This window comes from Cervus elaphus, chromosome 32 (genome assembly GCF_910594005.1).
Source record: "Cervus elaphus chromosome 32, mCerEla1.1, whole genome shotgun sequence".
In the NCBI taxonomy this organism is placed as follows: domain Eukaryota; kingdom Metazoa; phylum Chordata; class Mammalia; order Artiodactyla; family Cervidae; genus Cervus; species Cervus elaphus.
Genome location: NC_057846.1, coordinates 11,474,299 through 11,489,704, shown reverse-complemented (window position 1 = coordinate 11,489,704; position 15,406 = coordinate 11,474,299). Strand labels below are relative to the sequence as shown.

The 15,406-nt window shown below is 43.5% G+C and overlaps 1 protein-coding gene across 1 annotated transcript in view; it reads left to right on the top strand.

Moving 5' to 3' along the window:
• CSMD1 (CUB and Sushi multiple domains 1) overlaps window positions 1–15,406 on the top strand; it is a 2,014,689-nt gene that overhangs the window by 1,968,382 nt on the left and 30,901 nt on the right. Inside the window, exons 58-62 of the mRNA XM_043893675.1 lie at window positions 8,440–8,616; window positions 9,242–9,421; window positions 11,792–11,965; window positions 12,421–12,594; window positions 14,106–14,179. Coding sequence (XP_043749610.1) covers window positions 8,440–8,616; window positions 9,242–9,421; window positions 11,792–11,965; window positions 12,421–12,594; window positions 14,106–14,179 — 779 coding nt within the window. The remainder of the gene's footprint in view (window positions 1–8,439; window positions 8,617–9,241; window positions 9,422–11,791; window positions 11,966–12,420; window positions 12,595–14,105; window positions 14,180–15,406) is intronic.

Below are 15,406 nucleotides of genomic sequence, written 5' to 3'. Positions count from 1 at the left end.
CCTTGACTAAGGTCATGCCTCTTCTGATGGATTTACCTTCTGTGAATCTATTTAAAAAAACATTAGATCTTGATGGACATTTCAATAAATTTTAAAAAGAGGTTCATGAATTGCAAAATAAAAACATCTGAAAAATTCTTAAGCATCAAAGAACATAACTTTCTTATACATTTTCATCACTTTAAATCATGTGTTCTTTTGTTATGATATAGTCTTTGAATCACAGGCTCACTGATGTAGCTTTCCAAATGGATATATCTTACCAAGATGTGTAAATGTAACTACATCTTTGGGGTAACTCCTAATTCTCTTTCCCAGGAGATTATGACAAAGTTGTCATTTACTGAGGTAATGGACATGTGATTAAAGTGATGATAATGAAAATAAAAATACCAGTATGACTGCCTCTATACAAGATGGTGGCAGTTTGCACTTAGTATGGCCTCCCAGGCGGCTCAGTGGTTACGAATCCACCTGCCAGTGCTGAAGACGCAGGAGACTCGGGTTCAGTCCCTGGGTTGGGAAGATCCCCAGGAGGAGGAAATAGCAACCTGGTCTTGTATTCTTGCCTGGAGAATCCCATGGACACAGGAGCCTGGTGGGCTACAGTCCGTGGGGTTGCAGAGTCGGACATGACTGAGCACTCATGCACAATGTACTCTTACAATGGGAAGCAGTTATCTTTTTTATCCATTTCACAGTGAAGGCACTCCATGTTGATAACTTGAATTGACCACTCACATTGAATTAACTTGTATGAGCAGAGATTAAAACCTACAACTATTTAACTCAGTTCAACAGCAGTCATCCTAATACAGCAGGCTGCTGCGGCTAAGTCGCTTCAGTCATGTCCGACTCTGTGCGGCCCCATAGACGGCAGCCCACCAGGCTCCCCTGTCCCTGGGATCCTCCAGACAAGAACGCTGGAGTGGGTTGCCGTTTCCTTCTCCAATGATTGAAAGTGAAAAATGAAAGTGAAGCGCTCAGTCAGGTCTGACTCTTAGCAACCCCATGGACTATAGCCCACCAGGCTCTTCCATCCAAGGGATTTTCCAGGCAAAAGTACTGGAGTGGGGTGCCATTGCCTTCTCCGAATACAGCATGCTGAGTGAGCAGTGTTGACACCAGTGAACAATTATGTGCATTTGGAATGAGTACGGTGCTGTTTCCTTACAAACTGAGTAAAAGACAATGACATTTTATGAAAATGAGGCACATTAAATAAATGTACTTTTAAAAAGATGCATTTATTTATTTATTTTTAATTTATTTTTATTAGTTGGAGGCTAATTACTTTACAATATTGTAGTGGTTTTTGCCATACATTGACATGAATCAGCCATGGATTTACATGTATTCCCCATCCCAATCCCCCCTCCCGCCTCCCTCCCCACCCCATCCCTCTGGGTCTTCCCAGTGCACCAGCCCTGAGCACTTGTCTCATGCATCCAACCTGGGCTGGTGATCTGTTTCACCCTTGATAATATACATGTTTCAATGCTCTTCTCTCAAAACATCCCACCCTCGCCTTCTCCCATAGAGTCTAAAAGTCTGTTCTGTACATCTATGAATCTTTTTCTGTTTTGCATATAGGGTTATCGTTACCATCTTTGTAAAATCCATTTATATGTGTTAGTATATTGTATTGGTCTTTATCTTTCTGGCTTACTTCACTCTGTATAATGGACTCCAGTTTCATCCATCTCATTAGAACTGATTCAAATGAATTCTTTTTAATGGCTGAGTAATATTCCATGGTGTATATGTACCACAGATTCCTTATCCATTCGTCTGCTGATGGGCATCTAGGTTGCTTCCATGTCCTGGCTATTATAAACAGTGCTGCGATGAACATCAGGGTACACGTGTCTCTTTCAGATCTGGTTTCCTTGGTGTGTGCGCCCAGTAGTGGGATTGCTGGGTCGTATGGCAGTTTTATTTCCAGTTTTTTAAGAAATCTCCACACTGTTCTCCATAGTGGCTGTACTAGTTTGCATTCCCACCAACAGTGTAAGAGGGTTCCCTTTTCTCCACACCCTCTCCAGAATTTATTGCTCGTAGACTTTTGTGTAGCAGCCATCCTGACTGGCATGTAATGGTACATCATTGTGGTTTTGATTTGCATTTATCTGATAATCAGTGATGTTGAGCATCTTTTCATGTGTTTGTTAGCCTTCTGTATGTCTTATTTGGAGAAATGTCTGTTTAGTTCTTTGGCCCATTTTTTGATTGGGTCATTTATTTTTCTGAAATTGAACTGCAGGAGTTTCTTGTTTATTTTTGAGATTAATCCTTTGTCTGTTTCTTCGTTTGCTATTATTTTCTCCCATTCTGAGGGCTGTCTTTTCACCTTGCTTATAGTTTCCTTTGTTGTGCAAAAGCTTTTAAGTTTCATTAGGTCCCATTTGTTTATTTTTGCTTTTATTTCCAATATTCTGGGAGGTGGGTGAGAGAGAATCCTGCTGTGATTTATGTCGGAGAGTGTTTTGCCTATGTTCTCCTCTAGGAGTTTTATAGTTTCTGCTCTTACATTTAGATCTTTAATCCATTATGAGTTTATGTTTGTGTATGGTGTTAGAAGGTGTTCTGGTTTCATTCTTTTACAGTTGGTTGACCAGTTTTCCCAGCACCACTTGTTTAAAAAAATAAACAAAATTGACAAACCGTTAGCCAGACTCATTAAGCAACAAAGGGAGAAGAACCAAATTCACAAAATTAAGAATGAAAATGGAGAGATCACAACAGACAACACTGAAATACAAAGGATCATAAGAGACTACTACCAGCAGCTCTATGCCAATAAAATGGACAACTTGGAAGAAATGGACAAATTCTTAGAAAAATATAACTTTCCAAAACTGAACCAGGAAGAAATAGAAGATCTTAACAGACCCATCACAAGCACGGAAATCGAAACTGTAATCAGAAGTCTTCCAGCAAACAAAAGCCCAGGACCAGGTGGCTTCACAGCTGAATTCTACCAAAAATTTAGAGAAGAGCTAACACCTATCTTACTCAAACTCTTCCAGAAAATTGCAGAAGAAGGGAAAGTCCCAAACTCATTCTATGAGGCCACCATCACCCTAATTCCAAAACCAGACAAAGATGCCACAAAAAAAGAAAACTACAGGCCAATATCACTGATGAACATAGATGCAAAAATCCTTAACAAAATTCTAGCAAACAGAATCCAACAACATATTAAAAAGATCATACATCATGACCAAGTGGGCTTTAACCCAGGAATGCAAGGATTCTTTAATATCCACAAATCAATCAATATAATGCACCACATTAACAAATTGAAAGATAAAAGCCATATGATTATCTCAATAGATGCAGAAAAAGCCTTTGACAAAATTCAACATCCGTTTATGATTAAAACTCTCCAGAAAGCAGGAATAGAAGGAACATACCTCAACATAATAAAAGCTATATATGACAAACCCACAGCAAGCATCACCCTCAGTGGTGAAAAATTGAAAGCATTTCCCCTAAAATCAGGAACAAGACAAGGGTACCCACTCTCACCACTACTATTCAACATAGTTTTGGAAGTGTTGGCCACAGCAATCAGAGCAGAAAAAGAAGTAAAAGGAATCCAGATAGGAAAAGAAGAAGTGAAACTCTCACTGTTTGCAGATGACATGATCCTCTACATAGAAAACCCTAAAGACTCTACCAGAAAATTACTAGAGCTAATCAATGAATACAGTAAAGTTTCAGGATATAAAATTAACACACAGAAATCCCTTGCATTCCTATACACTAACCATGAGAAAACAGAAAGAGAAATTAAGGAAACAATACCATTTACCATTGCAACAAAAAGAATAAAATACTTAGGAGTATATCTACCTAAAGAAACAAAAGACCTATACATAGAAAACTATAAAACACTGATGAAAGAAATCAAAGAGGACACAAACAGATGGAGAAATATACCGTGTTCATGGATTGGAAGAACCAGTATTGTCAAAATGACTATACTACCCAAAGCAATCTATAGATTCAATGCAATCCCTATCAAGCTACCAACAGTATTCTTCACAAAACTAGGACAAATAATTTCACAATTTGTATGGAAATACAAAAAACCTCAAATAGCCAAAGCAATCTTGAGAAAGAAGAATGGAATTGGAGGAATCAACCTGCCTGACTTCAGACTATACTACAAAGCCACAGTCATCAAGACAATATGGTACTGGCACAAAGACAGAAATATAGATCAATGGAACAGAATAGAAAGCCCAGAGATAAATCCACGTACCTATGGACACCTTATATTTGACAAAGGTGGCAAGGATATACAATGGGGAAAAAAAGGATGTATTTATAAAGAAATTTTAACTTGTAACTCTCCAAATATCTCATTTTCCCTCTAACAACCCTAAATTTAGTTTCTTATTTTGCCCAAGTGTCAGTCTTTTTATGTCTCACAACATCAGGACCTTGTTTTAAAAGTAGGTATGTTGACCCTGTTTTCTGATCTCCACATTCATAGGAGTGATCATCAGTGAAAGCGTCCCTGTCAGGGGGAAAAAAAAGTTAAACATGAATTTGATAGTATCAAATTCAATATTAGAAGGGACTTTATAAACATTAGGGTGTCATTATTATGAGGGACATTCCTTTATTAACAATATATTTGTCTATATATTAAGTTGAATATATTTCAACAGTCACCTGCTTTATTTTAGAATTAGTGTCTCACAGGTCACTTATAAAAATTGCTACATATTTTTGAGATTAATCCTTTGTCTGTTGCTTCATTTGCTATTATTTTCTCCCAATCTGAGGGCTGTCTTTTCACCTTGCTTATAGTTTCCTTTGTTGTGCAAAAGCTTTTAAGTTTCATTAGGTCCCATTTGTTTATTTTTGCTTTTATTTCCAGTATTCTGGGAGGTGGGTCAGAGAGGATCCTGCTGTGATTTATGTCGGAGAGTGTTTTGCCTATGTTCTCCTCTAGGAGTTTTATAGTTTCTGGTCTTGCATTTAGATCTTTAATCCATTTTGAGTTTATTTTTGTGTATGGTGTTAGAAAGTGTTCTAGTTTCATTCTTTTACAAGTGGTTGACCAGTTTTCCCAGCACCACTTGTTAAAGAGGTTGTCTTTTTCCCATTGTATATTCTTGCCTCCTTTGTCGAAGATAAGGTGTCCATAGGTCCGTGGATTTATCTCTGGGCTTTCTATTCTGTTCCATTGATCTATATTTCTGTCTTTGTGCCAGTACCATACTGTCTTGATGACTGTGGCTTTGTAGTAGAGTCTGAAGTCAGGCAGGTTGATTGCTCCAGTTCCATTCTTCTTTCTCAAGATTGCTTTGGCTATTTGAGGTTTTTTGTATTTCCATACAAATTGTGAAATTATTTGTTCTAGTTCTGTGAAAAATACCATTGGTAGCTTGATAGGGAGTGCATTGAATCTATAGATTATTCTGGGTAGATAGCCATTTTGACAATATTGATTCTTCCAATCCATGAACACGGTATATTTCTCCATCTGTTTGTATCCTCTTTGATTTCTTTCATCAGTGTTTTATAGTTTTCTATGTATAGGTCTGCCATATGACCCAGCAATCCCACTTCTGGGCACACACACTGAGGAAAGCAGAGATGAAAGAGACACATGCACCCCAGTGTTCATCGCAACACTGTTTATGCTAGCCAGGACATGGAAGCAACCTAGATGCCCATCAGCAGACGAATGGATAAGGATGCTGTGGTACATATACACCATGAAATATTACTCAGCCATTAAAAAGAGTTCATTTGAATCAGTTCTAATGAGATGGATAAAACTGGAGCCCATTATACAGAGTGAAGTAAGCCAGAAAGATAAAGACCAATACAGTATACTAATGCATATATATGGATTTTACAAAGATGGTAACGATAACCCTATATGCAAAACATTCATAGAAGTACAGAACAGACTTTTGGACTCTGTGGGAGAAGGTGAAGGTGGGATGTTTTGAGAGAAGAGCATCAAAACATGTATATTATCAAGGGTGAAACAGATCACCAGCCCAGGTTGGGTGCATGAGACAAGTGCTTGGGGCTGGTGCGCTGGGAAGACCCAGACGAATGGGGTGGGGAGGGAGGTGAGAGGGGGGATTGGGATGGGGAATACATGTAAATCCATGGCTGATTCATGTCAATGTATGGCAAAAACCACTACAATATTGTAAAGTAATTAGCCTCCAACTAATAAAAATAAATTAAAAAAATACAAAAATAGAAAAAAGAGAAATCACGATGGTGGTCACCTGGGGGAAGAAGGGGGAGTGTGGTTCAGAAGAGGAGTGTAAAGGGTTCTAGGATGCTGTCCCTGTGCTGTTTATTGGCCCAAAAGCTAGGTACCCAAGTGTATTCAACTGGTGACAATTAAAAAAAAAAAAAAAAAAAGAAAATTGCTACATAATTTTTAATAGCAGATATGACTGGAATAAAACATAGTGACATGGGTGTCTTTTGTTACAAGTTGGATCAATATAATTCTTTGCTGTTTCAGTTCATACTCATGAACAATAACTGTGCATAGGAAGCAATGAATCCATTTGTGCAATGGAGTAATGGTCTTGAGTAGGCCAACAGCTTGGATTTTTGCAGTGAAATTTTAATTTATGTCACAACCATCAAAAGACTCTGAGCTTTAGAGAGTGTTAGGCATCGTCTGCCTCAAGATTGGTAAACATATCTCATCTCAAATGTCAACCAATAAACCACTGAACGGTCTGTGTTAGAAGGGATTGTAACCCAGACTCATCAGGGAAGAGGATTATAACTGGTTATTTTATATCTGATGTAGATAAATGAAAATGTTAGTTGCTCAGTTGTGTTTGACTATTTGTGACCTTATGGGCCATAGCCCACCAGGCTCCTCTGTTCATGGAATTTTCCAGGCAAGAATAATAGAGTGGGTAGCCATTTTCTTCTCCAGAGGATCTTCCCAACCCAGGGATCAAACCTGCGTCTGCTACATAACAGGCGGCTTCTTTACCATCTGAGCAACCAGGGAAGCGTAGGTACAAATATAAAAGCACCAGCAAGTATACTCTTTATTTGTCAAACAAGATCTAGTCCAAATCAGATCTGCGAGTATGTGAATTTTTTAACATAAAATGATAGGCAATTCCATAAACTTCTATTATAGTGGATTTTATTTTGCAATGTGTTTTCTTCCATATTTTAAAGGAGAGTGTGTCTTTGTTCACAGGCTAGAGTTGAAAGTGAAACAGCTAAATAGGCCAGAATATTTGCAAATATTTTCGTCATTCTGAGAAAAGGGACTCATGATACATTCTTCTTATTAGAATTCACATCCTTTGTATGTCTGTATGTTGTGCATTATTGTGGGAGGATTAAGAAGGAAAAATAACCATCTTTATGGTAAATAGGTTCAATGGAAAAAAGGCAGAATCCTGTAATGGATTGAGATCACATTGATACACACCCAGCAGCTGCTGCGTTTCCTTGTTTGCTGAGGAAGGAACGTACCTGATAGATACTCAGAGTGTAGACCTGTCACACTGCCCATCTTAGCTGAAGTCTTCATGCCTATACACAGCACTGTGGTCATTTAGAGAGATTTAAGGTGTGGCCATTCCAAAGCCAGTCGAGGTCTAGAACTTTTATGGGCTTCCCAATGGCTCAGTGGTAAAGAACCCACCTGCAGTGCATAAGATGGAAGAGACTCAGGCTCTATCCTTGGGTGGGGAAGATCCCCTGGAATAGGGAATAGCAATCCACAACAGTATTTTTGCCTGGAAAGTCCCTTGGACAGAGACAGCCTGGCAGGCTACAGTCCATGGGCTCACAAAGAGTCAGACACGACTGAGCACAAATAGAGAACTTTTATAGACAGGAGGAGGGAGCCTCATGCAGAAACAGCACAGACAGCTCTGACAGGCATCTTCAGGTTGGTCGTCGGTGGTCTGACCAGCGTCATCTGGCTCTTTGAGTGCAGCCAGGCTTCAGTTCCAGGACCAGTTTGTCCCCATTTCCTCGAGGCCGGTCCTGAGACTTGTGGCAGCCTGTGTCACGGCTGCAGTCCGCTCATGGTGGAGGTAACTTCTCCACCTGGCGGGGGTCTCCGTTTCTGCACAAGAGCTCACAGAACACGGCTCACAGTTTTATCTACAGCCCTGGAGGAGGAACTGTTAAAGGCCCTGACTTATGACTAAACTATTATTATTTTGTCTTGTTGGACTGCTTTCTTTGGTTCTGCATTTTCTCACTTCTCTGATTAAATTCATTGTTTGGCTACAGTTTTTCTACAGACAAAAGGCAGGCAGAGGATGTGGGGGTGGGGCAGGACCACAGTGTCCTTCTGATGATTTCTTAAATAAATGCGCGGTCCAGTACACAGACGGCTGTTGACCTCTCGAGTTTATCCCGTGGTGATGGGTCTCCCGCTGCTGTTCTGTCTCCCCGCAGCTGTGTCCTGTGGGAACCCGGGGACGCCCGCCCACGGCAGGATCGTCAGCAGCGATGGCGTGCTGTTCTCCAGTTCAGTGGTCTATGCGTGCTGGGACGGCTACAGGACCTCAGGGCTGACCACGCGCCACTGCACCGCCAACGGCACCTGGACCGGCACGGCCCCCGACTGCACGCGTGAGTGGCCCCGGCCTGGCCAGACCCAGTCCCCACAGCGACTCGCACTGGACTGGGAGAAAGGAGCTGATTTTAGAGGGCTGTGTTGTTTATTCCCTAGGGAAAAAGGATTATATCACATGTATGTTTGCTAATAGGACCACTGTCTAAGCACTTCTAGACTTTTCTTCACTTTCTCAATTATATGGTTAAAAATGCTTTGCCTGACTGGTTGGGTTGGATATTATAAAACTGAGTTCAGAAAAGGCAAGGTTCATTCTCTCTGTAGACCAGTTAGTCTGAAGGGAAATGGTGCAGGAGCCTGGTTCTCTGATCTCAGCCTGTGTCTCTGTCCTTGACTTTGTGGGGTGACCCCTCACGACATCTAGTTAAGGACAGAACGTGGATGACAGTTGTCATCCACAAAGCCGACCACCAGTGGAGTAGAAATAAGCGGTTCCAAACATGCAGCCTCCTGACGGCCGGCCAGCGAAACTGTCCCCCAGAGATAGGCTGGCATCGCTGTGCTCAGCCACTGTGTCGTCGCTCTGAAGAGCAGCTTAAGGAGAGTCCCTTAAACAGAAACCAGGAGTCAGTCATCCCGTGATGATGCTGTGTCTCTCTGTGTCTGTTCTCTGCTGGTTAGTCATCAGCTGTGGAGACCCAGGGACCCTGGCGAACGGCATCCAGTTCGGGACCGATTTCACCTTCAACAAGACGGTCAGCTACCAGTGTAACCCCGGCTACACCATGGAGCCCGCCACGTCCCCCACCATCCGCTGCACCAAGGACAGTACCTGGAATCACAGCAAACCGACCTGCAAAGGCGAGTGTTGGGGCTTCTCTTGTGCGTCACTCACACATGGAGACTCTTTATTGAGTTAACGTTTTACATCAGTTTGCAAGCATCCGTGGAGACCTTCTATGTGCTCAGCATTCCTGTAAACTCATTCCCAAATATTAAATCACTTCCTCTTCTTACTACCTTAATCTTGGTCTTACAGCCCGGAGACTGACTCACAGAGAGTTGCAGTAAATTCTCGGGTCACAGGTTAGGTCTTGGCGACATCTGGCTTCAGGGACGACTCTACAGTTGGTGCTGTGGACCCAGTTCTGTCTCGGTGTGCGCGGCTGTGTTGAGTCTGTGGCCGTCATCATGGGGCTGGAGAGGCGGGTCAGAGCCGATCATCAGATAGGGCAGAACAGTGGCAGAGACCGCCAGTGTCCTGATGCCGGTGGGCCTCGGGTGCTGAGACTAAGTAAGCCCCACCACGAGGAGGGGGTACAGGGAGGTTCCCCACTTGGCCGGTGGACTTTTCAGGGAGAGAGTGAGCAGGCAGAAGGCGTCTAGGGGAGCAAAGGGGCTGGTGGATCACTGATCCAGGGCTGATCTGCAGGGTGAGCGTCTCCACCAGCTCCAGATGGAGCTGCAGGTCTTCTCAGCTGGGCAGGAGGGGCCGGGTCAGGAGAGGGCGTGGAGGCCGGCAGTGACCACACAGGAGAAAGGGGTGCCTTATCGTCATCAGACGAGGAAGGGGGAGGAGCTGGGAGCTGGAGTAGCAGGGACCCTCAGGAGGAGGGTGCGTCCTGTGTGGACAGTCTTGTGAGGTCAGAGGAGACCCCACCCCGAGGGCCCTGTTTACGCCCTCCGGCCCGGGCGGTTTTGGTGCATCCTGGTCTCCTCCCATCAGAGGGTGAGGAGCCCTGTCTCATGTCCTTCTTCCCAGCTGCAGTTATTAACACCGTGCAGCCATGTGCAGGTGCTAAGAGGGTGTTAAATGCAGCTCACACAGTCCTGTTGGGAGCATTCTAGTCCAGTGAGCGTGTCCACGTGCTTATCCCTAGAATGTCTGCTCTCTGGACTTCAGATACATTTGGGTAGATCTTGTCCCTCTGTTTAGTGTCTGTTGGATTAACAACCCTTCCACAGCCAACCCGGCCCTCACGGATGAGACCTGTCTCTTCTCCTGCTGGCCACCCTGCCCACTACTGCCTGGAGTCACGTCACTCATCACCGTTCCCACCTGGGGGCCTTGGAACCCGACGTCGACCTGTCTAGACTGTTCCCCCAGTCTTCGCTAGGGGTTCTGCAGAAATCTCTGTTGAATGAGTGCACAAATGGAGGGAAGGTGGATGGCAAGAGGAGGGCCCGTGTCCAGCTTCCGGGCATGCACGCGTGGCTGGGTCTGTGTCTTTCTCACGTGAGAAGGTGTGAGCACCCGTGAGAAAGTGCAGGGGAGGAAATACGGCTGAGTCACCTCTCCCACCACCTTCCGTGCCCACACTGTCAGCGACAAACCTCCTCCAGTGTGAAGTCTCGGAGCTCTTGGGTCTTCAGGGAGCTCTTAGACCAGGCGTCGCAGAACAATGGCTGGAGTGGGCCAGGCAGATGCCAGCACCAGCGGGCGCTCACTCCTGGAAAGAGTGTTCTCCCTCGAAGCCCCTGGATGAGACAGAGCCCTGGCAAATGGTTTCTTACAGGCAAAGAATTTCTTTAGTGTTAGTGTTAGTGCAAGTTCTAACCACGCAAGTGTTAGTGCTCAATTCTGCAGCAAGTGCATCAGCAACCTATGTCTTTTGGAAACTATATGCTATCTTTATATAAAGACTCTGGAGAAGGAAATGGCAACCCACTCCAGTACTCTTGCCTGGAAAATCCCATGGACGGAGGAGCATGGTAGGCTACAGTCCATGGGGTCGCAAAGAGTTGGACACAACTGAGTGACTTCACTTTCATTTTCATGACTTTCACTTCTTTCTTTTATATAAAGAAAAAAGTACAGATAAAGAAATTCTTGCCATCTGTTTATATAAATTCAAATGTTTGTACTCATGTCATAGGACCATTCTTCTGACTGAATTTGCCTCTGGTAACCATCGTAAGAACACATCAGTGGAACAACAGTCTTTCTTTCTTGTCTTATAGACTGAGACTGTCATTTACTCCACCTTCTTTTATGGTGGGATATGCTTTGACTTTGCTTTGCTTTTATGGACTTGATCTAAATTAATGAGGAAATGTTAGAGAAAAGTTTTATTATTTTGATTTACTATCTTCTTCAGTAATTTGTCTATTAAAAAATTCAGCCCCATGTAGATGTCTTTTGCAACATGGGTGAAATTAAAATGTGAGGCCTTGGAGAGCTGTGTTGTGGCGGAAACTCCAGAATGTTGAATCCTGTTTGCTCTCTGACAGCTGTCACGTGCGGCCAGCCTCCTCCGGTCCAGGACGGGAAGGTGGAAGGAACGGACTTCCGCTGGGGTGCCAGCATCAGCTACAGTTGCACCCATGGCTTCCAGCTCTCCCAGCCCGCCATCCTCTCCTGCGAAGGCCGGGGGGTCTGGAGAGGCGAGGTCCCCCAGTGCCTGCGTAAGTCCTCAGGAGCACAAACCACGGCACACAAACCTCGGGCTGCAGTCTGAGCAGGAGAGCCTGCGGGACTTGTAGCCAGGGGGCAACAGGTTAAAGACTCCACGTGTGACACACGCTGCCCAAGGGCAGATTCTGTCCTTTTCTTCATCGTTGGTTCCCAAGGATTTAATGTGTGTAGGTGCTTTGTGACCCATTGGACTATAGCCCTCTAGGATCCTCTGTCCATGGGCTTCTCCAGGCAAGACCGGAGTGGGTTGCCATTTCCTTCTCCAGGGGATCTTCCCTACCCAGGGATCGAACGTGCGTCTCCTGCATATCAGGCTGATTCTTTACCCACTGGGCCTTCCAGGGCTTAATGGGAGGACTTAATGGAAAGTAGTTAGACAAGTTGAATAGATGAACCTCACCCAGAGGCACAGACTGTGCACTGACCTCCTGGTTGTCTTCTCTAGCTGTGTTCTGTGGGGACCCCGGCATCCCTGCTGAGGGGCGCCTCAGTGGCAAGAGCTTCACCTACAGATCTGAAGTCTTCTTCCAGTGCAAGTCCCCCTTCCTCCTGGTGGGGTCGTCCCGGAGAGTCTGCCAGGCAGACGGCACCTGGAGTGGCGTCCAGCCCACCTGCATCGGTAATGATGGCAAGACAGCCCTGGGGGTGGGGAGAGGGCGTTTCATTTTAAAGCGGGAGCATTTGTGGGCACACAGGTGATGCTCTCCTGGGAGATGCTCTGTGCAGGTGCTGACCAGCCATGCTGATGGCAGCCTCTTTTAAATCCTGCCACGGAGCTTGGAGTTGACATGACAAGTCCTTTAAAAACAGCTCCTAGACTCTCTTACCCTGGCAGCCCCCCTCTGCCCATGTCAGCTGACAACCGCGATCTTCAGGGGAAAGACCAGTTTGCTGAAGATCTCATTGTTGCCGTGACACCAGAAGGGCCCCCACTTCAGTGCCTGACATCCTCTCCCCCAGCCCACCCCCACCCCCAGTAAACCACCCGCTCAGTCAGCCACGGCTGAAAGGGCTACAGGGTCACGCGTGCTCTGCTGACCTTCCAACATGAAGTGAAACTTACAAGTTAAAAGAGATGCTCTACGTGACCTAAACCCCTCCTTTTTAGACTAAATCTCTGTCTCATAGGAAGGGTTCAGGTAGAAATTATACTGGTCGACAGTCACTGCGTCAGTGACAGAGGAACCAGAACCCTCCCTGCTTCACTCCCAGCCTCGCTCCACCTCGCCCTGCAGACTGAGCGAGTGATGGCCGGCCGCTGCACGCCCTGCTTCCCCGAGCGTGAGAGGGCCTTCTGCTCACACGCAGCAAGCAGGGGATGACTTCTATCCCTGGTTATTTTCTAAGAAAGTAAATATCTACTTAAAAATACGGTGTCAACAATGATTTCTTTGGAACACTGCTTTTTATAATTAAAGTTACTGCCATTGGGCTAAAACTATTGCTTTATTTAGCTATATCTGGAAAACTAAAAATATATATATATTTTTTTCTTCCCTCCAATAGGTTAGTTTCTCTTGAAAACACTTTTTTGAAGTTATCTATTTTGTTTTCCCATCAGCAGCTGGAGAGCTGACATACTGAGGCCACTCATTGATTGCTGAAGTAGTACAATTTTTTGGAAAACTATCACTGTTGGTCTACCATATGCTTTTATTTTGAAGCATTAAGTATATTCCACATTTTGAAACCTTAGGAAAATTAGTTTAAGATGTTTAGAGTAATATAATAGATGACCAAAAGAGATGGTGATTAATTAAATCAACAAAAAATAAAAGGTCATAATAGGTAATTATTAAAGACTATATATATCATTAACTAACCAATACAGTATGTCAGTAGAGAAAACTTAAACCAGAGAATGGAAAAGAATGTGTTTCTTCTGACATAGAAAATAATATTCAGGGCAATTTAGAGTCTGATAAAGCACTAAAGATTAACATCTAAAGAAGTCAGAAAAAAGATGAAAATAGCAATTTAATTTTTAATTTTCTTGCAAAACATCTTGCCCACTTGTCAAAACACAATTTTCTGAATTTTGTAAGGCCTTTTAGTAAAAATATTAGAATTCTTGTAATAACCATATCTGGCTCTCTTTGATTTTTTTTTTTTTATAATTGTGAATTTCAGATCCTGCTCATAACACCTGCCCAGACCCTGGTACTCCACAGTTTGGAATACAGAATAGCTCAAGAGGATATGAGGTATTTCATTTTTATTTTGCTATGTTTTTCTCTATTTTAAAATGTAATTGATACTTAAATATACATGTGTCTATGTACATATCTGACTCATGTTACATTTGCCCAAATATAGTCCATTCAGAGAGGATTTCTGCTTATTATGTTAACTGTTAGAACTGAGACAACTGTATCTTATTCACACAGAATTAATTGCTATATAAATTTCTATTTGAAAGCATGTATATTTCTTTCTGTCTGCTTAATTGGCACAGAAAATCTCAAATGAGGGTGATTTGCCACTGATTCACATAAGAGGACTCCACTTGGTGACCAGATAGAATAGGTGAATAACATTAAATCCCAGAGACAAAAACAGAAGAAGAAAATGCCTTCAAAGTATATTAACACTTATGTTAACACAAATATCAGAGAAACACCTAAAAATGGAAAGTAAAGAAGCTTGAAATAAAATGTTTCAACCATCTTAAGTAACTGAGTGACTTCAGGTTCTCTGATCAGATAGCTTTGAAAGCCAGAGCTAAACATACACACTACTTTCAAGTTACCATTCCCATTCATTGAGAATAAAAGTCCCTTTTCTTCAGCCGCTTCTCCTCCTTTTTCCTGAAGTGCAAACTGTCCTCATTTGATTGCCCTGATGCCACACTGGCTCCTTCCTGACAGCCTCGCTTCACTCTGCAAGGACAGCCTCACAGGTCCCCGGGTTAAATCTAGCGCACTTTATGTAGGGTCTCGTGTGTGGCCTTACAGCTTCAGGTCACGTTTTCTGGCATATGCTGAACACACTGCAACACCAGAAAGTACAAGATGTGGGCGTTCTCACTAACTCATCATGAGAAACCCAAGTTGTGGTCACCCCTGGTTTCAGTGATCCCTAACTTGCCTGCATGTGGCCTGTAGGAAGTGAACCTTCATGACGATTGCTTCCAGTGATGCAGTCCTGCAATCTGCTGTGAGAAGCTAACCGGGAGGGGTGGCCCACCATTCCCCTTATGACAGAGTAGTTACACTACCCCAGATAACAGGCTGGACCCAAGGCAAGATTTACTAATCATTTAAAAACCCAGATGCCATCTTTTAAAGAGATGACTGAGACCATCAGAAGAATAGTTCTGGAGGATTCTATGATAGAGTCCTTATCAGTCTCCAGGCCAGTTCCCGCAAGTGCTAAAGTAACTTGCTAACAAGCACTAATTGCTTAGAATAGGACTTGTTGTTTAGTCTCAA